Genomic DNA, 27,357 nt, shown 5'->3' on the forward strand with positions numbered 1-27,357 from the left:
GGTGTGAGTGTTTGCAGCAGTGCATATCTGCCTCATCTGGACGAGAAACAACAGCGAGCAAGTTCAATCAATCTTTCCATTTTTCCCCATCGATTCTCTTCCTCTTTTGTTTCTTTTTTTTTTCCGAATCGCTCTGCTGTTTTCCTTCCATTCGACCCAATTACATCCCGATTCGATTAATAACAACGTGCTGCATTTAACTGGCTTCCCAATTCCCAATTAATTTCCAATATCCTTTCTATCATAATGGATTTACAAGGATGCTTTCGTCACATTTAACTCCAGTTCCAGTTTATTCCCATTTAAATCTGTTGTATCGGATTTTCATGGATTTCTTAAGCAAATTTAACTCCACACTTATTTGATTCCAATATCCATTCTAAAATGCCGAATTTTGATTAATATCTGAGCCACGTTCTCAATATCTGATCTAATGGACCAGATATTCAAAACCTTTGTGTCACATTTAACTCTCGTATAATTCGTATAATATTCGTATAATATCCATTCTAACATAGCAGATAGTCAAGGACATTTGTGGCACATTTAACTTGTTTCTAGTTCATTTAAAATATCAGTTCTGTTTTATTAAATGTTCATGGATGTTTGTGCTTTAATTTGTTCCCTATATCCATTCTAACGTATACAATTTCTATCTATGTCTGTGACACATTTAACTCATTTTCAGTCCCAATTCCCAATATCTTCCTAAATTTCCTTCGGGTTAAATAAAGTATCTATCTATCTATCTATCTGTCTGTCTGTCTGTCTGTTTTGTCATATCACAATTTTATGGCTTTCTCACTTCATTTCATTTACAATATCCATACTAACATATCAACGATTTCCAATGATGTTTCTGCCACTTTCAACTCACCATCAATTTATTCTCACAATCTGATCTTTCGTACCAAATTTTTGAGGATGCTGCATTTAAGTCTCTTTTAATTTGTTCCCAGTATTCATTCTAATGTACTAAATATTTAAATATTCTTCCCAATATTTATGCAATTTTTTAAGGATGTTTAAGCTGCTTTACACTTGATTTCAGTTCATTTCCAATATCCTTTCTCTTGTACCATTTTGTATGTGTAATATCTGTGCCACATTCAATGAATGAATTTTTAAATTAATTTGCAACATCTGTTCTAATGTACAGTTGATTTTCAAGGATGTCTATTGTGCTACATTAAACTTGCATCACATTTTTTCCCAATTTGTGTTTTATTGTACTATATTTTGATGAAACATATCAGATTTGCGCTGCATTCAACTCTTGATTGATTTGTTTGTAATTTCTGTTCTTTTTGTCTTAGATTTTCTAGGTCTGTCTGGCCTCAGTTAACTTGCTTCCAATTCTAATTTCTACTATCCAAATTTCCTGAAATGTGACCTCCTGTTCAACGCGTACCTGTTTTATTTATTTATTTATTTATTTTCTCTCACACACTTCTATCTGGCAACCCATGCGCATCCTCAAGTGGGCTGAACTTAAACTTGACACATCAGACAACGTCAGGGTTGCCAGTGGAGTACCTTCTTTATTTTCTTGCCTTTTTTTAACTTCTCTTTTCCTTCGTTTTTCCTTTCTTTCCTTCTTTTTTTCCACCTCAATCAGGATAAAAATAAAGAGCACAAGCTGTAATGACAGTCGCTGCAGCTGCTGTATATTCCTCTGAGCAGGCTGAATAATGTCCCAGCGCTGCACAATCTAATAGGCTCCCCTTCCCTCTTTCTCTCTCTCTCTCTCACTCTCTCTTGCTCTCTCTCACTCTCTCTTAGATATGCAGCCTAGAATGGTGCTTATGAAATATTAATATTATACAAAAATATGGCAACTCCCGACTCACTCCATCTCTCAAAAATCCAACGTAATTGACTATGCAAGCCTTTCCGAATCAGACAGGGGAAGGGAGGCATGTGTGTGAGGAGAGAGGTGGTATATGTGTGTGTGTGTGTGTGTGTGTGTGTGTGTGTATGAGGGGGCGGGAGGTGGAGTGGGGGGTAGATTTCTACTTGAAACCTGAAGAAAAAGGGTGGGACGTGTCATCTTTCCCCGGCAGAGGGTGAAGAAGAACAAGGGATGAGGGAGCAGTAAACGAGAGGAACGGGTCAGGATGAAAGGATACTGAAAACTGTGATGCTGATGGGTCTGATGGAAGTGCGGACAAACGCAAAAACACGGCAGGGTAAAAAAAAAGAGGATAAAAAGAGGCATGGAGCCAAACCAGACTACTGCCCTCACTATAGCCTCCAATCTACACACACACACACACACACACACACACACGTAAACTCCCTGTGGCCACAAAACAACAGGCCCTGCTGGCGTTAGATAAGGAATACTGACCACAAACTCAGACCAAAGAGAAGCACCTGTTAGTCTGCTGGTTAAACTCTTCATCTTCACAAACTGAAACGTTTCTCTCTCTCTGGGAAAGCTGACCTCAGAACATCAGAACATCAGAACAGCCCAGAATTCAGCTCCTCCAGCTCATTTCATTAACTGCTGATTATATTCATAATTAGGGCTAAATAATCAGTATTCATGGAGTAACTTTTGTGTCAAAAGATGTCTGATAGTGGATTTTATTAATGTAATTTACAAAAAAATGATTTATTGAACAATACCAATATATCACCTTGCTTACAGTATCACAATTTACTTTATACTTGTCGTGATGTGTATCATATTGCCAATTTCTTACCAATACACATGAAGCGAATTTTGTGCCAAAAGTTTTCAGATACTGGATTTTATTAATATGATTAGTGTGATGATATTTATATTGTAACTGTTATTTACAAAAAAAAAAAAAAGATTTATTGAACAATACCAATATATTACCTTGCTTACAGTATCACAATATACTTTATATTTGTTGTGATGTGTATCGTATTGCCAAGTTCTTACCAATACATACGGAATGAATTTTGTGCCAACGGTTGTCAGATAGTGGATTTTACTGAAATGAAAGTGTAGATTTTATATTGTGATTGTTATAAAAAATAAATAAATAAATAATCAATACCACCTTGCGTACAGTATTGCAATATCTTTTATTTATTGTTGTGATGTGTATCGTATTGACGATTTCTTACCAATACATATGGAATGAATTTTGTGCCAGAGGTTTAAGCAAAAAATAAAATGTGCAATCAAAATTTTACTAATCAGAAGGAAGAAGTGTACTGTATGTTCCAAGTTCTAAAGAGAAAAAAATATATATTTAGCAAATATATATTCTTAAATATACTTGCTTACTTTATTATTCTTTGCATTTATTTGAAAATTAGTTCAGTTTGCATTTTGTCAGTCTTTGCTTTAATTTTTGTGTTTTTTGGGTTTTTTTTGGATTTTGCTGTTTTTGCTTCTGGAATCTCTCCTTTGCTTCTGCTTCATTTGTTTTTTGTTTTTTTTTTGGTTTTGGTAAAGTTTTAACAAGTGGGTGGGCTTAGAAAAATATATTTGATTTGATACACTTTTTCCTTTTGGTTTAGTTTTTTTTTGCATAAAACTATAGCCACAAAATTGACTTCATATGTATTGCTAAGAACTTGGCAATATGATACACACAACAATATATATTGTGATACTGTAAGCAAGGTGATATATTGGTAATGTTTAAATCATATTTTTCTAATCACATTATAAAAATCACACTATCATATCAATAAAATCCAGTTATATAATACAGAACAGATTTGACAACACTATCTGACACCAGCCTGAACATCCAAAGTTTTAATTAATAATCAATGCTGTGCCTTTTTTTGGCAAATCATTTTAAATTGCCAAAGATTTGGTACATCCAACCAGAAGACGACACGCAGTACCTGGTACCAATTTGGATCTACTGTATTTTTAATGCAATAAGTGTAAATGTAAATGTTATGTATACTGCATCTGTGAAGGTCTCTGTAAAATATGAGGTTTGTTGATGTTTTAGCTGTAATTCTGAATTCAGTGCTGGTTTCCAATTGCATCAAGCTGAGAAAAGCTCTTTTTCCAATTAACCTAAATTTAACCTGCTGTTACCCAACGCTCTGGTCAATACAGGAGGGCAAGGGGAAAAACAAATCATATCTTATTTCCAGAAGATTAAGTTAATGCCTCTTGGAGATAAGCTGGGAGTACACAGCTCTAATGGAAGGCTGCGTGGTGCTGTGCCGGTTCCTGCACCCTGTGCCACTGTGCGCTATTGTAGTCCACTGCGGGTTATTATTATATGGAGTTCTGTTCTGCCCTGTTTGCCCAGTGGATGCCAGCGCTGTGCTGTTGTTTGCACACGACTCCAGCTCTTACTGTTCACTACTGTAGCAGTTATCAGCACGAGCCAAGAGCAGAGTTAAGGGCTTAAGCACATGACCACAAGGGAAGAGGAGACTGAACACATGCATTTAGCTTAACTGAGAGAAAGAGAGAGAGAGAGAGAGAAAGAGAGAGAGAGAGAAAGAGAGGACGGAACAGTTGCAGATATCAATAACTCAATCAATAATTCATCTTGATCATATCATACACATTGTATAGTCACAGGACAGCAGCTTCTATTTAAAACAGCATTAGACATGCACTCTGACAACTACATGTAATCTGATTTCCATCGATGTTATATGTTTACATATATATGTTATATATATATATCGCATTAATATGACATACTATCTATTAATTAGGCTTTTCTACCCCATTATTATGCCATATATCATGATTCTGACTTAATATCTCATAATTATGACTTACTATTTCATGATTCTGACTTACTATGTAGGAATCTTTTAATTATGATACACTATCTCGAAATTATTATTACTATATTACTAAATTATTACTATATCTCATTATTATGACTTTCTATCTCATAATTAAGCCTTTCTATCTTATTATTATGACATATCTCATGATTCTGGCTTATCATCTTCTGATTCAATTAACATTCTTATGATTCTGACTCACAATCACGTATTTATTACATGATAAATACTGACTTACTATCTCACAATTATGACTTAATATCTCATGATTCTAACTTATTATTTCGGAATTATGACTTACTATCTTAAAATATGACTTAATATCGCATGGTTCTGACTTACTATCTGAAAATTAGGACTTACTATCTCATGATTGTGACTTACAACCTAGGAATCACATAATTATGACTTTGTATCTCATAGTTTAGACTTACTATCTCGTAACAATGACTATGTTTTTGGTGGAAGTGGGCTACCATACCAGTTACTCTGTTTAAGATTATTTCTGTTGTTCTGAGGTTGAGCGGCTGCACTGCAGGCTGGTAAAAGGTGAGATTATATTCCGGCTGCAGATTATAATCCCACTGCCTGTTCTCTTCAGGCTCGAGATCTGAAGTCAGGGCTGTGGGTTAGTGAGCTGCTGGACATGGCGCTTAATTTCACTTGTGATTAGGCCACTGTGGAGGTGCGAGAGCGGTAGTGTGAAGCTGTGTGAAGTTGTGCCCTTTACCAAAAAAGAGAGAGAGAAAAAAAGTGAAGGGGAAAAAGAGAGAGAGAATGAATGTGTGAGTGTATGTGTGTGTGTGCGTGTGTGTTTAAATGTGCGCACACAAGTAAGCATGCTTCCGCAGGAGCTTGAGTGTTAAGTGTGTATGTTTGTGAGTGTGTGCGGGTGTGTGTTTGTGTGTGTGTGTAATAAAGGTGCAGAGTGGGGGGGGGGGATATGTGCAGGGGGGGGTATGTGCAGGGGTGGGCAGGGAGGGAGGGAGGGGGCGAGGGGGGGGGGTGTTTTTGGCAGCACAGCGGATGTTCAGCTGAACCCATTTTTAACTGAACCCTGTGCAAAGTGATATAGAGATACTGAACAAAGGCCTTAAACCCTCACCCCCTTTCTCAACCTCCCCACTCACTCCACCACAACACCTGACATGAGTGGGGGAGTGGGGGCTGAGGGGTTGGGGGGGGGAACGGAAAAAAGAAAAAAGTAGAAAGAAAAAAGAAAAAGAAAAAAAAACGACACATTTCCTTTAAAAGCTGCTTTAGTGGTTGCTCTGTGCTAAAACCATGCAGTCGCTTTGGTTAGACTTCTTAAAAGGAGGGAAGAGGAGATGTTTGATAAAAGGGAGATAATTTCAAAAGGCATTCATATGGAAATGGGCGCACGCATCCGGAAACCGAGCAGAAGAAAAATAAATCGAAAAGTTGTTTTTTTCTCTCTCTCTCTTTCTTTATTTAGATTGTTCCTCTTAGACTGAGATGAAGCGATGAGCAAAAAAATAAAATAATTATATCTGAGAGAAAATGAGCTTTAACTTGCTACAAAAAAGGAATAGCAATATTAAATAGTATACCTATTAACCATTACCACCATTGTGATCATTATCATATTATTATGATTATTATTAATACTGCTAAGCATATACCCTGAATGATAATATCAAGTGGGTATGATGAACTTGTAATAAAAGACTGTAATAAACAGTTTTTGAAAAAAGATTAAGAGACCGCTTCAGTTTCTGAATCAGTTTCTCTGATTTTGCTATTTATAGCTTTATATTTGAGTAAAATGAACATTGTTGTTTTATTTATCTATAAACTACAGACAACATTTCTCCCAAATTCCAAATAGAAATATTGTTATTTAGAGCATTTATTTACAGAAAATGAAAAATGGTTGAAATAACATAAAAAGAGGCAGACCTCAAATAATGCAAAGAAAACAAGTTCATATTAATAAAGTTTTAAGAGTTCAGAAATATTTGGTGGAATAATCCTGTTTTCTATTAGCAGTTTTTATGCATCTTGGCATGTCCTCCTCCACCAGTCTTACACACTGCTTTTGGATAACTTTTACTACTGGTGCAAAAATTCAAGCAGTTCAGTTTGATTTAATGGCTTGTGATCATCCATCTTCTTTTTGATTATATTCCAGAGGTTTTCAATTTGGTAAAATCAAAGAAACTCATCATTTTTAAGAAGTCTCTTTTTTTCCAGAGCTGTATTTTAACGTGCACATTTGGGGCCCTATCTTACACCTTGCACAGGGCATGCCATAATGCTCATTGCTATCTTACACTTCTCCAACCGTCAATTTCACATCACATCTTCTGCCTGCATCATTTAAATAGCAACAGTGCTGGTGAATATATATCTACACTGACGGGTGTGGTGGTCTGGAAATGAGGTGTGTTCAGGTACATTTCTGGCGTATTGCTATCTTGGCAACAGAAAAAACAGGTGCTCCACTGACCGAATACAACCTAGACAGACGTCAACAGTCAGACGTTCATTACTATCTCGTTCCCCAACTAGCGATCCGCTACATATGCCAAAGCACAAAGCACAAAACTTTTAAAGGGAATGGCAAATTTCTAACCATGGTCTAGTCTGTTAATGTGCACCTCATTCTAATGTGTTCTAATTTTAAATCCAAAGAAAATTACGCTTCTATTAATTATTATTAATTAATATATATTTTTTTATTTTTATGTGTTTAGCTACAGTTTATTACAGTATACATTATATAAAATGTTTTTCATTGGGTGCCCTATAATGTATGTGGTGTTTAGGTAGCCACATACCATTAATTTGTCATTTATAAATGATTTTGACCAAAGTAAAACTGGTAAAAAATGTATAGTAATGTAATATCAGTTTTTCCTCAAGCTTTGAGGGATTTCATCCTTGGTTACATGGGGTTACATGTTTTACTTGCATTTCGGTCATATTTCACTGTTTAAAGCAATATACAAATAGTTTTAAATACATTTAACTAATAATATTGATTTAAAAAACAAACAAAAAAAAACAAATATCAAATGATTCAAATCTACTTTCTCTAGCTCTAGGAGCAGATTTTTAGTTCTCTCTCTATGTCTCTCGCCCTATCTCTCCTGACACTGCACTCATTGGGATGATTTGTGTAGGACGGTCCTGCAGAATTGCACTTACAGTATTGGCTGCAGAGATAACGTACGAGAGCTAGCACTAGCACTGGGCAGTGTGTTGGTAGGAAACGCTCCGTTAGCACTCTGCCGGTGATAAATGATTTAAGAAGGCGCCTTCTGAAACATCAATACCATCTCTTTTATAATTAAAAAAAAAAGAGAGAGTGCGGGAGAGAGGGAGAGAGGGAGAGAGCCCACCCACGACACCGCAGAGCTCTGAAAAGATAATTCAGAAAGCTGCGATAGTTACAGAGACTTTGTAAAAGGAATTCTTTATTCCATTGTCTCCGGGTTCCTATATGTAGCGCGTGCAGATAAATGCGCTGCGCAGAAGAAAAAAAAAAAGAGGTCTAGGTTAAAATCTTGATGATTTTTATTTAATGAGGGACGTTTTTATTGCTATTCATTAGGCGAGTCTTGTCTTCGTTAAAGGGGAAAGGAAAATGAAAAAGTAAACTTTTTAACTCCTTTAAGCTGAATGTCAAACAATGTCACTCTAGTGATGAGTCATTTCTATGAGTGTGTGTGTGTGTATGTGTGTGTGTGTGTGTGTGTGAGAGAGAGTAAGTGCTGCGGGTGAAAAATGCTTCGTAAGGACTTTTATCCCCCAGGTAGAGAAAAAAAAGAAAAAAAGAAAAGGAAAGAAAAAAAAACAGTGTTAGGGTGTGTGTTTGCACTTACTATATGTGCTTTTAATGTGTGTGAGTGTTTGTGCATAAGTGTGTGTGTGTGTGTATGTATGTGTGTATGTGTGTGTGTGTGTGTGTGTGTGTGTGTATGTGTGTGTGTGAGTGTGTAGGTGGGTGTACACTGTGTCTGTTGCGTTGTCGCTCACACACAAAATGGAGGCATGGAAGCTATAGGCCTACAGATTGCGCCAAAATGGCTCCAGAAATTCAAGCAAAAGCAAAGCGAGCAGGTTCTAGAGGCAGCGTGAGCTGAGGAGCTGAGGAGCTTCAGCGTGTTCTGAACTCTGAGCGTTCTGAGGACGTGCAACACTGAATATTCTGTGGTTTGTGATGAAGCACAAACTGTAGTTCAGTTCAGGTCACACTTGTAGTGTTGTGATCATCCGGTGCAGTAATATATATATATATATATATATATACAGTACAGAAAAATAATATATACAGCAAAAATAATATGTTCTCGGCTCAGCTGATGCTTATGGAGATGCATGTCTCCTTGGCAATGACTTTAAATGGTTCACAATATGTTTCACAGGGTTTTACAATAGGAAATTTGCACTGAAAGGACAGAGTCATAAAAGAAAAAGGGAAAATCTAGAAAGTTTCATATGACTAGTTTTAAAAGTTAGGCTGGTAAACCATTTGCATTGTAATTAAGAGGTCAGTAACAACTAGTAAAAAACAGTTAGTGAGGACTAGCAAAATAATACATACTATTTAATTAATCGTAAAAAGATTTAACTTTACAGCAACTTTAGGAAATTATACTGCATTGCTATTTTTACTGTTTTTTTTTCACTTTTTTTACTGTAAATCTGGCTCGCCTAGTGGTCCTGTAGTCTAAAGTGCTTCCCCTATGATCGGGAGAAGCGCTGGTTCGAATCCAAGTCATGCAGCTTGCCATCAGCTGCCGGAGCACTGAGAGAGCAAAATATGCGCTCGTTTCCCTCATCCCTAGGGTGATGTCGATCAGTACAAGGCGTCTGTGAGCTGATGTATTGAAACCGAGTCTTTTTTTTAGATATAATTAGTTCAATTAGATGTGTAAAACCAGGAAAAATCACAAAAACATGCAGGACCAGAGCCTCAATTTATCACAACTTCTAAAAATAAGGATTGTTTTGTCCCAATTGAATGTGAAACTGTCTGGAGCTAACCAGTCAGAAAGACAGCATAGAGTAGCATACACTAAAGAGAGTTAAAACTCAAAGTTTTTATTTTTGCTTCTTTCTAATTTCTTAAAACTGAAATAAACAATAGACAATATCAGTTTCTAAACCATTAAATATACACTGGCTCAGTGTAATATTACTTAGATAGCTTCTACAATATTAACAACTTTTCCCAATCTCAGATACATGAGCACACAGCTCAGTCTGGATCTGTTTAGATAGCTAGTTACTTTTATGTTTAAAGCTATACCAGCACAAGGATGCTGATTTGGAGTCAGTTTGTAAGTTTGTACCTTGCCATTGCAAAGCAATAGGCCTGTCACGATAGTTTAATTGCCAACTTATCGCACAATAAATGGACATGATCGTTAAAAAAAATAAAAAACTGAATAAAATGTAAGCAATAGTTTAGCCAGTTGCAGAACGACCAATGCATCAGTGACTATTATTATATAAACTTATATAAAAGTTTATTGTAATTTAAAACAGTGCAGTTTTCTTGTATTCTACTATATTATCAGTACAATAGTGGCATTAAATAGTCTCAAAATGACTAAAATATTATTATTATACTGTTGTATTGTTCACTTCTAGAACAGTGTGTCATCCAAAGAAAATAGTTACTGTGGCAGGCCTACAGAGCACCAAATATGACTACAGGGACTGGTGAGATCTGACCTTAGATCAGTGTTTTCAGTGTTGGGTCTGGATTATGAGTAACTGAATCGCAGTATGCTAACTCAGAAGTTCTCATGGGTTCTCCCTCTGACTCAAGCTTTGTCTGCATATGTGTTTCAGTGTGTGTGTGTATGTTGATGTGTGTGTGTGTGTGAGTGTATGAGAGTGTGTGAGATCTGTGTAGGCCTTGGGGAGGCTATCGTGGGTGTGAAGTGTGACTCCATTGGGACGCTCTTGGTCGTGGGGACTTGGTCGTGCTGGCTGTCAGTCAATCACATGACTCTTCTGCCTGGCAAGTTTCTAACCACAAAACCACCACGAGAAAGGGCCTACCAAATACACGGGGTGCTAAACAGAGGGAAAGAGAGAGAGATAGAGACCAAAAACGACAAAGAAAGACAGCAAGAGACAAAGAAAAAAAGAGAGAGAGAGAGAGAGAGAGAGAGTGGTAGATGGGTAGAGGGTCTCACCCCTGAAGAGGGCAGTCTTTTCCCGTCAGGGTTGGGCCTCACGGGGAAACCGCTGTACAGCCTAGCACGATCTCCTACACTGTATCTGTTCTGTAGAGGAGAGAGAGAAAGAGAGAGGGAGAGAAAGATACAGAGAGAGAGAGAGGGAGAGACAGAAAGAAAGAAAGAAAGAAAGAAAGAAAGAAAGAAAGAAAGAAAGAAAGAAAGAAAGAAAGAGAGCAATGGTTGTAGGTAAAAGGTAGAGAGTGATGGCACAGAAAGAATAAGGTACAAAAGAGAGAGAAAGAAAGAGAAAAGGTAGAAAAAAGGGACAGACAGACAGAAAAAAAAGAGAGGACGAGAACAGGGACGACAATTCAGTGTCATGGACATCGACAGCTCTAGAAATTACGATTTAAGAGAAACAAGGACACAGTGTCATTCATGTGAATCACCCCTGGTGCTTTTTTCAGCCTGTGGTCATCTCTACACGCTGAATACTGCTGCTCTGATAAAGAGCGAATGTTGGCTGAACACTTGTCGCATTGTAGCAGCGTTGAATAGACTCTGAATTCAATCTCCTACTCATAGCAAGTTCCTTTCTATTATATATCATATACACACAATAAAAACAGTGTATTGACGTCTTTTTTTTAAGATCCTGCTGGTGCAGGTTCAAGCCGGAGGGCCATCAGCAACCATAGACCTGCAGATTACTGCAGATCACAATTAAGAACACGTTTTTACACCTGTAGTTGTGTTATAGCATTTATGGTCCGGATTAGTTGATGAGTTCCTTTACATGGAGCATATCTCCTTCTGTCTGGTTTGTTTTCACACGGGCATAAACCTAAATGCACCACAATGCGCACCAATAAGCAATGCGAGCACTTTGTCTCCTCTGATTTGTTAGAGCTTTATGGCATGGGGCAAGAAACTAAATATAGCAAAAAGATTTTGTGAGCAGTGAACGCTGCACATACTGTGTGTGTAAACAGCAGCGCTTTTCCATATCTGTGATAATTAGCGTTGTCTGGCTAATATATATACATATATATATATATATATATATATATATATATATATATATATATATATATATATATATATATATTTATATATATATATATATATATATATATATATATATATATATATATATATATATATATATATAAGATTAAACTGCACCTTTTCAGAAGTTTAGCTCAAATAAAAGAAATATATGTGATAACTGGGTCGGTTTGGTTTGGTTTCACACAGGCATAAACCTAAGCGCACCAAAATGTGCACCAATAACGCTTCTGTGAGCACATTGTCTCCTATGATTGGTTATCTGTCTAATTGAACAAACTAAAAAGCACTTATCTTATCAAACTTTCTGTATACAAGCATAAACAAGTGATAGAATGAGTAAAGGAATAATATTACACTACATTACATTACATTACATTTAGCGAATGCTTTTATCTAAAGCAACTTACAAAAAATGAGATACAATATATAAGCAATAGAGTACATAAAAGTACAAGGCAAAAAAACATATTGGCAGGGCCTGAGGGAGGCCAAAAGGGTAATATAATGAGTGAGTGAATGAGTGAATATGTGAGTGAACTAGTGAGTGAGTTAGTGAGTGATAAGCCGGGTCCTATAAGTGATTCACGTGTTGAGAAAAGGGCCCACCAGCTCTGAAACACAGACAGTACGGGCGTGTGAAAGATTCCGCCTCTGAGCGCGGCAGGAGTGATGGGATCAAACAGTGTTGAGCCCCGCGGTGAGGAATCCCCTCCACGCCGCGCCGTGTGTGACGAGGGCTTGGGAAAACACTAGCGGCGGGAGGGTTGGCAAGCTGGCTCTGGAGCCAGAGCAATCCAGCATCTAATGATTCACACAGCACACTGTGCCAAACACACACACACACACACACACAGACTGCACAGAGACATTTCAACCCATGTAACTTGTAGTTCTCTCTTTCATTAGCCACTACAGAGAGACTGTAGTGTAAAGATTAACAGATGCTTCTGGCCACTGCTAATTAGAGCCTCCAGCCTGCCCCAGCAGCGCTCTCTCTCTCTCTCTCTCTCTCTCTCTCTCTTTCTCTCTCTCTTTCTCTCTCATTTCAAATGCACTGCCGCTGAATCATCAGAATTAACATGTAAAACACTCCTCAAAAAAAAGCTGTAGACATTTCTTTCCACACACATCTCCCCTCCGCCCCATCAATCCATAAAGATTTAATGAAAATATTCAGCAAAAAATCTAATATTTCCACTCAAAGATTAGAAGTTTCCCTTCATTCCTTCTTTTTTTTTTCTAAAGTAATCCATCAGCCAAGACGTGTTTGGCGTCTGAATATTGCTTCTGAGCTAAGCTTTCTTTACAGCATTTCTTCACAAGTTAAGAACCTGTGACCTGTAGCATCGATGCTGAGCTAAAGCAAAGCTTGGACACTAAACAACAATTTAAAAACTTAATTGTTAAAATTGCCTGCAGTTTCCAGCATTAAGTTCATTCCAGATACCAGCTTGATTATTGGCAAATATACATGAAATATTGTAGCAAATGAATGAATGAACAGACATGAAGTGGCTAAAAATGAGCTCAAACTAGTTTATATATTCTTTTATAATGACCTGCTTCCACTGCTGGTGTGGCTATTCATCCACGTGAATGTATAATGACGTTTTAAAATTAATTGATTATAAGTTGTCTGACCAAAGGAGGATGGGTCCCCCCTTATATATAAGCCTTTATAGTACATGTAGTAGTACAAGATGTGAGCCTTGGTTCCTCCCATATTGATACTTGTATATTTTATAATGTGTTCTTTAAATAATCAGCAAAAACCATATATATATATATATATATATATATATATATATATATATATATATATATATATATATATTATTTTTTGTTTCAATGATACTTAACCATGTTGTATATGAACATCACAATGCCACAGAAATGAGCTCACAGATACTTATGATCTGAATCGTTTTCAGTTTAAGTTGTAAAAAAGGACTTGATTTTTCTGGTTAGCTCGTTGTTTTTGTAGTTTTTTTTTTTTTAATTACAGAAACATGAGATAATTTCCATCTTCGACTGATTAATACACTGTAACATTAGGGAGTACAATGTAAAAACATTTTATCATATTTTGATACATTTTCTCATTGTATCTCATTCTTTAAGCATATCAAGTAAACCATCAGTGCTTAAAGAACTTTGACCCAACTGCACATTTCATTACAAATGAAATTAGGCCAGTTTAATTGGATGGGAAGTTGGGCAACTTAAATGAAATCAAAGTACTAGTTGTTTCAACTGTTGCTATTGATGCATTTTGACTGCAATTATGTATATTGTGGATCATGAAAATGTTTTTAAATATAATAAATACACTTGTTCTGGTCGCATATCCTCCCTTATCTGTTAGCCAGTGTTAGCTGGTAGCATTTGGTGTTAGCATTTAGCCATTTACTAGCCTTACTTCCATTTTCTCCTTAGTAGCTGTTACATAAGCATGTTTTACAGCATAAGTTTAGAGCTGCAACGATTAGTCGATATAATTGCCAACAAAAAACACATTTTACACTCAACTCAGCCTGCATCAGCAAAAATGTGCCCAACAGATTAAATGATTTATTCACAAAAAAAACAGCACTTTCCACAATTAAAAGGCAATTGTATGGAAATTTGAACACCATTTAAATCCCATGTCTAGCTGTTCTATCATTTTAAAGCGACAGAGAAAACTAGAAACAGTAGCCGTTACACACAGCCAGCAGAGATGAAGGTTATGGCAGAAATAATCGCTGATTAATCGACTAAAACATTATTGTCAGATTAGTCCGCTATCAAAATAATCATTAGTTGCAGCCCTAGTAAAGTTTGCTTTATTATGAAGCTTCATAATAGGTTTATTTTCCAGTTTCACCAAATATAAGCTAAATATTTCATCTAAAACATAAAAAAATCCCACAGTTGTTCCACTTCTGTCCCCAGACCAATTTTAACAAGTACTGCAGTCGATATGATTAGAATTATTAGCATTATTGTGACCACAATCAGTGTGATGACTGTAGATTCGATGCACTGATAAGCGGTGGAATGCCCCTTTAAAATACCCTCACATCGAGGTGTCCTACACATCCTGTTCTGATGTAAAAACGATATCACACCGAACCGCACAAGCAATTATTTTCTAAATCTGTACATCGAAGTGAGAACGTGAGGTCTGAACGTAACTGTACTAACAAGCATTTCCAAACTGCTGTAATTAGCACGGCTTGACAGCATCCGTATGTCAGATGTGGTGGAGAAGGTCGGCTGCTGCGACCGTACTTTTGACTGATGGGACTCTCTCTTTCTTTCTTTCTTTCTCTCGTTCTTTCTCTCTTTCTCTCTCACACACACACACACGTTTCTAAACTTAGACCTGTAAGGGTTTTTTCTGCACCTTCAGCGCTCCTGTTAACCACTGCACGTGTCAGTAAGGCCATGGCATTTACTGTAAGTGCTAGGTGTACAGCGGCTCGTTCATATACACCCACCTGAAACGCTGGAGGTTTCATACAGGTACTGGGGAGTAGTTAGATTAGATGATTAAAAATTCATATGCGGGGAGGTATAGAGCAGGGTTTGTATGGTGCTTAAACAACTGTTTACCAAAATGTAATGAGAGAAAAAAAATGAATTTACACAATTTCTCTTAAAATTCTCAATTTCCTCAATTTTACACTTCTACGGCTCTGGTCCCACTCTGTAATTCATATACCGCATATCAGTAGCAAAATATTTTCAATAATTTCAGGGAGGTATCCCCTGACCTGGATAGATAATAGCCATAACGTACTAGTTATATACACTTGGATATACTTTAGAGTAGTCAGAGGTGAAAGGAGTTTTAATGGGAGCCATGATGCTCCTGAACGCATCCCATCCAGAAGGGAAAAAACACACTGCCCACGCACAACAAAAAATGATTGGCTGACTCATAGACACTTTGTAGAGAACAGGCCATTCAGAACCTTGCATTCTTTCTCGCATGAACTTCATGAAGATTTTATCTGATTTTTGGGCATTAGGGAGCCATTATTGATATGCGGTAGACTCGCGCAACTTCCGGGAAACTTAAGAAGTCTGCAATGGTATTGATCACATCAATTATCAGAATGGTGGGGAAAAAATATGGTTGTTTCCAAGAAAAATATGCCAAGCTTTGAAGTTTCCATCAGGTTCCACATTTTTCAGCCAAGAACAGAAAGCTGAGGCTGCAGTGAGCACAGTCTCACCAAGATTAGAGCACTGAACACTGGGGAAATGTAGCCTTATCAGATGAACATTGAATTTATGATGTAGAAAATTAGTTTTAGCACAATTTAGGCCCATTAATACTAATCTGTCAGTGCTTGATTGGTACAAACTATTAGACTCTTGTTGTTGAACATGTGCATATAACTTCATGCCAGAAGCCAGAGGTTTTTTGTGAAAATACTATGGTTTCTGAGGTGATGATACTCAACAGAATATAGTATGTCATTCTACATGTTGTAGAAACATGTAGAAATCATTGTAATCACATCAAACATCAATACAATCATTATTACAGAATATTGTATACTCTTATTTATTGTAAGCATATCGAGATATGCACCTTTACTCTTTAAGACCTTTTTTGTCACTTTGGTAAAATAAGTTTGACACAAATTTTGCTTTGTGACATGGGTATCATATTACTAGAACCTGCTTTTAGAAGAAAGTATATTGTGGTCATGAAGGGCTGCACATGGTCAGCAACAACAACAGTCAAGTAATTTGTGACAATCAAGCAAATGGTAATTATTAATAATAGTAATATAAGGATCCTAGAGTAGGGGTGTCACGATTCTCTAAATCCTCGATTCGATTTTATTTCAGATTTTAGGGTCACGATTCGATAGGATTCTCGTTTTTCTTTTTTCTTTTTTTTACAGCAGAGAGGCCTATGCCAGTTTTAGATTAGTCTATGATCAGTCATTGGTTTGATTCATCAAATTTACAATATCTTATTTCAAAAGGTGGGCTTGATATAAGTGATGCAAAGTGATACGAGTGATCTGTAATACACCACATTAGGCACTAATGGTCAAATTTAAATAATTTAATTAAGATATATTGTAATGCCATCTAGTGGCTTTTTTTGGTAGCAGCAGTGTGCGCTAATAAAACAGCAATGTGCAACATAACAAAATAAATAATAAAAAAATATAGGAACAGTCATGTACAAAATAATAGAACAATTAGAGCCTTAACAAACTGAACTCTATCCTACTATAACAGTTAAACATGAAAAATAAGACTCGGTCCCTGAGAATGACAAGTTTTTTTCTTTGACAAAGATATATTATTAACTTTATCTGAGAGAAAGATGCTCCTTAAGGTACCAAAACTATTAACATATTTGAGGCTAGACTAAACAACTGTTATTTTTATATTTTCAAGTTTGTCTTTAAGAAGATGAGAATGTTCACGTTCTCTGGAGAAAGAGCTGCTGTTTGAGCTACAGTATGCTGCGCCATTTGCGGGAGGGATCGTCGATCCTCTTTTTGACTTCGATGCTCGAGACCATGACATAATTTCGATCAATTTCGATGAAATATTGAAATCGTGACACCCCTAGTGCTCAGTGTATACTGTATATATAAGACAACAGACAAGAAGGCAAGAAGAGAGAAGACACCAAACAAAATGAAAGAGAGAGAATGAAGGAAAGAATAAAGCAAAAAACGAAGACAGAAAAACAAAAAAAGAAAGAAAGAAAGAGGGAGGGAGGAAAAACATCTGCATCAAAGAGAGCAGCAGTGGAGCAGCAGCTGCTCGAGTTCGGATGCAAATGCAGGGCCTCGACCACAAGAGCATTATTACATTTTGAATATTGGATATTATTACCATGCAAATTGCACTGGGCCAGAGATTAAGTTGCAATTATGGTCTGAAAGCCATCGAGGCCGGTGGAATTATTCTATATTCAGAGGCCCGGCTGGAGGGATGCTTCGGGGACAAGATGCACTTAGTGATAGCAGATATAACTGGAATGCTGCGCTATTACCAGCATGTATGGTATACAGTGTACGGAGGCATTAAAGAGTGTGTGTGTAAGTGTGTGTGTAGGTATGTGTGTATTTGTGCGTGTGATAGCTGTATCTAACACTGTATTTGAAGGCTTTGGCAGGGTGCGTTTTAAACAGCCATGGGAACTAGCACCTCTGCTGACCATGTGTATGTGAGTGTGTACGTGTGTACGTGTGTGTGTGTGTGTGTGTGTGTGTGCGCGCCAACCCAAACACTTAAAAGCTGCACTAAAGCTGTGATAAATGAACCTGACCTGTAGAAATATAAACAGCAGCCGTGAAGTGTGACGGTGTGTTCTGCTCTCTCTCACACACACACACACACACACACACAAACACATGTACATATCAGCTTTCTAATCATTAAATACTCATATAATTACCTTTCTAACAATTTAATATACAGTACCGTTCAAAAGTTTGGACACACCTCTTCTCATTTAATGAGTTTTCTTTCTTTTTACGATTTTTAACCAGAATATGTTTTATACTTTATACTTTAGATTCTTCTTAGTAGCACATTTATCTTTGAGGACAGATCTGCACACTCTTGGTATTTTAATCTCAGTGTCTTCATGAGGGAGAGTCACCTGAAATAGTTTTCTCAGCGTCTTGAAAGAAGGAGTTCCTGGAGGTGCTGAACAATAGTTGCTGCTTTTCCTTCATGCTGTGAAGCTCCAGCTCATCCCAATTAAATCACCTCAAATCACCATCTCAGTTCATCAGGTTTAGATCAGGGGATTAATGTGGAGGACAAACACTTTTTTTTTACTGTTTACTAAATAATTCAATATGTGTGCCTTAATTTAGTCTTCATGTCTTAATATTGATCTGCAATGTAGAAAATGATGTAAATTAAATAAAGAAATAAAGAAAAAAAACTTTTGACTGGTACTGAACATACAGTCACATTTCTAACAATTAAAGAATTACCATTCTAACTGAATCATCAACCTAATAACAGTTGGACAATAAACATACTAATACTACTCATCAAATAATCATGTAAAAGGCTTTCTAATAATTAAATAATAAACGTTTAACAAACAAAAATATCACCTTTAATAACTTTTTAAACGTTCTTAAAACCGTTAAAAATCGTCAACCTTTTTTAACAATAAATATTACTCTAATAGCTAAATAATAACATTTTAATGACATTTTTAATGTGTTGGATTATTGATGTATGATTTTCAGAGTTAGTGCAGCATGGTGTGTTGAAGTGTGTGTGGGTGTGTGTTCGTTACTGATTCTGATGATGCCAGTATATAGAAAGTCACACCTTCATCACCGGAACAATGACTCAGCCTGGGCACACACACTCACGCACGCACCCATACACACACACACACACACACACACACACTAACTAACAAAAACACACACACAAACTAACACATATGTCAGAAATATATGGGAAAAAACAAAAATGGAAAAAACAAGGTAGTACGAAAGCATTATCCAAAACATCTGTAACTAAAACGCTCTCCCTCTCTCTCTCTCTCTCTCTCTCTCTCTTCTCTCTCTCTCTCTCTCTCTCTCTCTCTCTCTCTCTCTCTCCGGTGCCAGCTTTTCCCAGGCTCAGTGAATCCTCATTATGCAAATGGAGAAAATTGTATTTCAGCTGCTTTGTGCATGTGTATGTGTGTGTGTGTGTTCGAGAGAGAGAGAGAGAGAGAGAGAGAGAGAGAGAGAGAGAGAGAAGTGTGTGTGTGTGTGTGTGTGTGTGTGTGTGTATCAGGGGGTTCTAATTAGGATAACACAGAGAACGAGGGAGCTGGGTTGGGGGGGGAAGGGGAGGGGGGCTACTGAACAGTGCACCTGCAATTCAATACTGCCGTTTCTAAAGAGCCCACTCCCTCCACACACACACTAACACACAAACACACACACACACACACACACATATACACACACACAAGCACAGGTCATTGCACTTAGTGTTTGGATCCACAAACGCATTGCCGTCGGGCGTTGCTATGGTAACGAACCAGTAACCCTGGGTTACATATCCATAAAAGAGCAGTGGCCTGGATGTAGTTGTTTACACTCAGTTAGGACAGCGGAGCAAAGTTAACACTGAGTACCTCTAACAGCATCACACACACACACACACACACAGCCTGCTCAGGGCTTCAGATCAGCACCCAGATAGCAAAGAACATTGAATTAACGTTCATTTCTTGGTTGCATTACATCTTTTAACCCATAAGAGCCCAACCCAGTTCTAAATATTGAAACTGATGGTTGGAACTGAGCTGTAGAGCTGTGCAAAAACAAATACACCTTTAAAAAGAGCTGGTTTAGTTTTTTTTTTTTTTTTTTTTCTCCAGCACAAACCCAGCACTCCTACATTCTGTAAATGAGGTCACATGACCACAGTGATGGACTGAAGTGAAGTGCTGTAAGAAACTTCACACAGCTTTTAAATGGTGCATCACACACACCTTACAATGTTAATGATGGAAAAACAACCAATAAACAGCCTTTATTTAATAATTTGAATATTGCTGAAATTCTTATATTAAATCAATGTTAATTTAAAGGCTCTGAATATACACTCACAATTAAAGCTTTCAGGTAAAAGCTGCTTCCCTCACATAATTATAATAACGATTAATAATATTGCAAATTAAATGTCACTTTCTATACTATACGAACATAGTACAAGCTATAAGAACAGAACACAAGCAAGACTGACATATTTAAGGTAAGTAAAGTTTTATACAAACAGTATCTATAAAATCATAATGTTGATATAATATTAATATAATTAAGTAAAATCATGTTGTTCAAATGTTCACAAATAACTCAATTCTGAGATCAAAATTGTTTCAATGCATTAGCGAAGAAAATAATAAACACTGATTCAACAATAAGGCTGTGTTCACATTATTAAGCTTGTGTACATTAAACTGATTTGGTGTGAACACATCAATTTTAGATCAGATGTAAATGCATAGATTCTCTAAGTGCAGATTTTTCTCACTATATTAAAGGTTCTGTAGATTTCTATGAGTTTATAAGGTTAAGAAACACCAGGTCCTGTCCTCCAGAAAGGTAAGCAGGTCTGTTTGTTCTGTTCTCCTCAAGCTACGTCTGCACACACATCACCCACTTTCTAGGAATCCAGATCACTGCTCCAGGAACACTGCTAATGTTTAGCTTGCTAGTAATAATATAGAGCGGCCATGCTGCTAAAAACTGAAAAAAACATCCCACCTGTCTGTCTTTCTTTCTGCCTCTCTGTTTCTCTGTCTGTCTGTCTGCTTCTTTGTCTCACTCTCTCTCACTGGCTGTTTGTCTTTTACTTCGGGTGTATGTGTGTCTGTTTTCCTGTATGCCTTTCCGTCCTTCTGTCTGTCTCTATTTCTCTGTCTGTCTGTTTTTCTGTCTCTTTCTCTCTCTCACTGGCTGTTTGTCTTTTACTTCGGGTGTATGTGTGTCTGTTTTCCTGTATGCCTTTCCGTCCTTCTGTCTGTCTCTATTTCTCTGTCTGTCTGTTTTTCTGTCTCTTTCTCTCTCTTGCTGGCTGTTTGTCTTTTACTCCAGGTGTGTGTTTGTATGTTTCTCTGACTGTCTCTATTTCTCTCTGTCTATCTGTCGGTCTCTGTCTCTCTCTGTCTGTCTGTTTTTCTGTCTCTTTCTCTCTCTGGCTGGCCATTTGTCTTTTACTCCAGGTGTTTGAGTGTGTTTGTTCTCCTGTCTGTCTTTCTGTCCCTCTGTCTGTCTCTTTTTCTCTTTCTGTTTCTCTGTCTTATTCTCTCTCTGGCTGGCTGTTTGTCTTTTATTTCGGGTGTATGTGTCTGTCTGTTTTCCTGTATGTCTTTACATCTCTCTGTCTATCTCTATTTCTGTCTGTCTGTTTCTCTGTGTCTTTCTCTCTCTGGCTGGCTGTTTGTCTCTTATTCCAGATGTGTGTGTGTGTGTGTGTGTCTGTTTTTCTGTCTGTCTGTCTTTCTGTCCCTCTGTCTGTTTCTCTGTCTGTTTGTAAGTCTTATCTGCTAGCTGTTTCTGCATCTGTTAGTCTCTCGGTTACTCTCACTTTATTTGTCTGTCTGTCCATCTGTCTGTCTGCGTGCCTGTCTGTCTGTTTCTCAGTCTGTCTCTCTGCCTACAGGCCAGTGCAGATCAGAGCAGTGCAGTATGTTCCCACTGGACCAGAGGGAAAAAATAACACACTCTTTGGAGACAGTCCAGCTAATAACTCTGGTCATTTGCTGACTTTTTTGGGCTCATGTGTTTTTTTATTTATTTCTTAGTTTACTTTACAGTGTGTGTGTGAGTGATTTTTATGTCTCAGGTGTGAATGTCTATGCACAACATGCAGCGACAGCATGTTTGAGAGAAAATGACATTCTGTGTTGTAGGTGTGTGTGGGTGTGTGTGCATATGTGTGTGTGTGTGTGTGTAGTTGTAATAGAATCCTGCTTGGTTGGACACTTCTAGACCTCATTGCACAAATAAGATAAAATAAGACAGTTACGTCATTCGTTCTCTTTCCCAGTGAATCACTCCGGCCCTGTTTGTGAAGCAACTGGTGTTTTTTCTTCCTCTGTCTTTCTAAGTCTATCAGCCCAAAATATCATCATTTTACTTTTTCCTAAAGCGTGCACAACATTGTGCTCCTCATACACTGCTCTAAGTGATGCTTTTAAATTTAACTCATTTAAATATGTGTCTTGTTTTTTATTAACATATTAAAATAACGTTGTCATTCTATTGGGGAACAGATACTGAGGTCATGTAACGTATTTGACTGATGCACACTGCCAAAATCAATGTTTATATCTTGACTAGTAAAATCATATTCAGTATAGTATACATATGTGGTTTAGATGGTTGTAAGAATATTGCACAATCATGCAAGCTATATTTATTTCTTTTTTCTGTATATTTGAAAAAAGCTAAACAATGTGGTTTAACTGTCATGTGCAAAATTATAAACATTTGCACAAAACAAAACATGCATAAACATGTAAATTCTATAAAAACAAAATCTAGAAATAAGTTATATACTCCTGAGAATCTAATCACAATCTAATAACGTGATTCATAACACAAAGAGTGCAATGTGTATCAGTTAAGGCTTGATATATGATAAATGGACCAATTAAAACGCTCCAGTGCTTACTTTGAATTAAATACAGTTTATAGGCAAAATATATTAAGTTATTTAAGTCAATTATGAGAATGGAAAGCAAAGCTGTGTTCACATTACACTGGTACAAAACAGATTTTTCTATTAAAGGGGCACTAAACTCCCAGATTTTTGTTGACTCCACCCTCAGCTCAAATTTGAAAAATGCTAAAAAATGGGAGTGGTAGTTTGGGAGGGGCACTGGTGATGTATGGGTTTAGAGGTGGAGCAGGAGGAAGAGCTGATTGGCTGAGCTGCAGCACCAGCGTACCTGCGTACCTCTGATAGCGGTGAGACCCAATTGGTCAGCAGGGGGGCGGTATTATTGATTGAGCATTTTTTAAAGGTTAGAAAATGTTATAAAAAATGAAGCAGGACTGGTATGTTTTATTACTTCAAAGAAACACATTTTAGCTATTAATGGAAAAAAAATATATGATTTAGGGTTTAGTGGCTCTTTAATCTGATTTTTTCAAAGTGATGTAAACACACTCGAAAAAGTCACACATTTAAATGACTTCATCATAATCTAGTATAATACACAGCTGAGATCGGATCACAGCTTTACAGTGATGCTTCATTCACACCATCGTACTAATTTGGATGTGCACATGTGGGCCAATCAGGGCGCAGGTGTGTTCACACTGCTGACAGAAACTCACTCGAGTGTGTCACTTCTGCACACTGAATGCGAACCATCTAGTTTTTTTTTTTTTTTTGTTCGTAATTTAACAGATGTGTTAAAAACAGCACATTAACACACTGTGTCCTTAACTAGACACACCTGTGTTTCCAGGATAACAGTTTTAGATGTGTTTAAGTGGAGACCAATTTGACACAGAATGTTTTAAATAAAAATGGTGTTAATTAACACTTTTTTTAGAGTGGGGTCTCAAATCTTTATCTGATCTGATCATTGTTCATCTCTCTATGGGATTAATTTCCCAAAACTACCCAAGTGTTAAAACTATCTCAATATGTACCAGGATTGTCTTTGTGCTAAGATATGTTTCATTTTTTTTTTCAGATAATCTAGCCATGCTCAGGTTGTGTGGCGCAGTGGATAACACCACTACCTGCAAGCGAGCTACTACAGGGAGACTGGGGTTCAATTCCTGGTCTGGGTGACTGAATGCTGCGCTTCACCAATAAGAGTCCTCGGGCAAGACTCCTAACACTACATAGATCCACCTCTCTAATAGGGATAAAAGTGTCAGCTAAATGCAATAAATGTAAGTGTAAATAAATTATTAATATCCGCACATTACCGATACAGTACAATACTTCATTATCTAGTATAAGTAAGAAGACACTTTGCAATAAACATTCCAGTTAGGGCTTAGAGGTTAATCGAATATTTTTTTATTAATCAAATTACTGTTTTAATGTGTTATTCAAAACAGTATAATAGAGATTGTACATCTTTATACAGCTCTGAAAAAAATTATGAGACCACTTTAGTTTCTGAATTGATTTCTGAATCAATTTGAATCTGTCTGATTTTGCTGTTTATAGGTATATGTTTAAGTAAAGTTCAGAAATCAATGTGTTTTTTTTTTCTCATAGTTTTCATGCAACTTCGCACCTTCTCCTCCACCACTCTTACACACTGCTAAAAATGCTGTTTGTATTTATTGTAATGCTTTACTCAGTAATTTGTTTTTTTCTGAGCTAATAAACTAAGAAACACTTATTTCACAGATACAAAGCTTTTTCTTTACTAAAATTCCCACAGGTGCTTAAATACTGTATATTTGCACAATACTGTATACTTGAAGAATATCAAGATTTTTTTTTTTATTTAAACATCGCCCAGCCCTATGTCTAGTACTCTACACTAGCACCACTATTCAGAACCCCCAGTTTGGAACATACAAGGCTAAGACTGTTGTGTAATGCACACACATAATATTCAGGAAAAGTTTAAATATGGTAAAAATAACCCTGCCAGCACAACACAACAGTCACAAGTCAAATTGAGCAGCGAGGGGAGCTTTCTTCAGTTCAACCCTGCTTTTCTGTTCCTTTCTTTGGGGATTATTGCCTCCACAGTAATAACATGTACACCGCATTAAAATAATCTACCATTTGCATGACTCATGGCACACAAAAGGAGGAAAGTGTTTCCCAAAACGTTAAAGCAATCTACTTACAACCATCTGTTCCCAGTCTGAATCACACTCGTGCTGCCTGAGTAAAGCGTTCCAAATTTCCCTCTGCCAAAATGCAGATGTAATACAATCAGCCGCAGTCGCGCAGCAATAAAAAAACTATGAGGAAGAAGTTTCTTTCCAAAGTTCTGACAGCTCAAATGCAGTTGTTTATCAGTCGGCTTCAAAAGGGGAAGAGCTGAACCTGTATTTTTTCAGCAGAGCAACTACAAAACAAGCTTAAAGAAAGCTCTAGAACAGGGGTTCTCAAACTGTGGGTGGAACATAAAGCATCCCAATGTGGTGCACCAGATGAAAACTACTCAGGATTAAAATCTATAGTCTAAAATGTATAGTTTTAATCTGTATCTGTCATCAATTAACCCAAGAACACTAACATTACAATGAGTTACACTCATTAACACTCACTAACGTTGGGTATACACTGTGTGACAAGTTTTCGATCCCTTCTTTAATTTTGCAACATACAAAATCACATAAAAAAAAAGGTACTAGGGGTGGGCGATATGGCCCTAAAATAATATCATGATATTTCATGGTATTTTTGTGATATCAATACTCTTGGCGATGTGACAAAACACTAAATAAAAAATTATTTCAAGAATACACTACTGTAACAAAATAAAAATGCAATTTTATTATTGTATATGATATGATATGGCACACCCCTGAGATATCAAAAAATACTTTATCAGATTTTTAACAGAAGTCAATGATCCAAAATGTCATGATACTAATAATTATGCACTCCAAATATCTCCATTTATCCAGGATTAAAATAAAATAAATGATACTGGACAGATACAATCTGTCTGTAGTAGATATATAACATGAAATGAGAACAGTGTGAATTTTTCATTTACTAAAAACAGCAAAAAGTAGTACCCTGATGTTATTATTTGGGGTGGGTGATATAGTGATACGATATTTCAGGGTACGATACTATATGGCACACCCCTGAAAAAAGGTACCATGGATGACTCTATAAAAAAAGCAGAAAAAATATAGGAAAGTCAGGTAATGTCCTAACAAAAAAATAAATAAATAAATAATGCTGCTAGGAACTTGGTCTTTGGTCCACCCATTCCTGAGACATGTGATCGCCTGATTTAAACACACAAACATCACTAACATCAGGTGAATTACACCCATAAAATATCTTACTCTCCATCACTGAAAATCACCTGAATGCATGACTCTTGAAAAAAACAAAAAAAAAACCAGATAGAAGGAGGGAACGCCATGTTTAAGGTCTTTACTCTCATAACTACAGTCTTAAAATAATAATTATCACCAGTTTCATGGGACCTACAGTAAAACCCTGAGGGACTCTGGGACCGATTCCCAATGGTTTCTATATTAGGATTAGCTGATTAGCTGTATAATTAACCCAGGGTTCAATGGGGGGATGCCATCTAGACAATATAGTTCACTATATTGTCACCATCTCTCACTCCTGTTATTCCTCTACATCTCAAGCTTTTCATGATTTCTTAGGAATACAGGAATACAGCATTTTTAAACCAATGAAACAGAAACAATAATCAACAATTAACGTGCAGGTATCAAAAGCAGGTAGGCCCATATAGTAGCCCCAGTAGGTGGTGAGTTTGTTAGATTTATTTAGATAATGGTTGATATGTGGTCTACAGGTGTGAGAACCACTTGTCTATAATGATAAAAGAAGCTGAGATGCTTCCGAAAAGAGTTAGAAAGCTAAAAAAAAAAAAAAATAATAATAATAATAATAATAATAATACTAACCCTGCTTCTGGAGAGCTAATCAATCTCACCTGATCCATCTAATTACTAGGTGTTACCTGCAATATGGTAACGATCTGGTGGCAATAAACTTGATTTGATTCGATTGATTATGATGTAAAGTTATGACAATCCAAGCACAGTTGCTGTTTTTTAGACCAGGAGTAAATTTAACTTGTTAAATAAATTAATTAAGCGAATAAACTCAAAGACCACAACTGTGCTGATGCAGCTAATGCTGCCTATTTAATACATGT

The 27,357-nt window shown here is 36.8% G+C and overlaps 1 protein-coding gene across 8 annotated transcripts in view; it reads right to left on the minus strand.

The window, feature by feature from the left end:
• tox2 (TOX high mobility group box family member 2) overlaps positions 1-27,357 on the minus strand; it is a 214,123-nt gene that overhangs the window by 129,429 nt on the left and 57,337 nt on the right. For 5 of the 8 annotated variants that reach the window (XM_007252680.4, XM_015606720.3, XM_015606719.3 and 2 more), the window contains exon 2: positions 10,932-11,021. The exons of the other annotated variants lie outside the window; for them this stretch is intronic. In XM_007252680.4, the coding sequence (XP_007252742.2) occupies positions 10,932-11,021 (90 nt within the window). The remainder of the gene's footprint in view (positions 1-10,931; positions 11,022-27,357) is intronic. 8 annotated transcript variants of the gene reach the window in all.

Source organism: Astyanax mexicanus, chromosome 5, assembly GCF_023375975.1.
Source record: "Astyanax mexicanus isolate ESR-SI-001 chromosome 5, AstMex3_surface, whole genome shotgun sequence".
Taxonomy (NCBI): Eukaryota; Metazoa; Chordata; class Actinopteri; order Characiformes; family Acestrorhamphidae; genus Astyanax; species Astyanax mexicanus.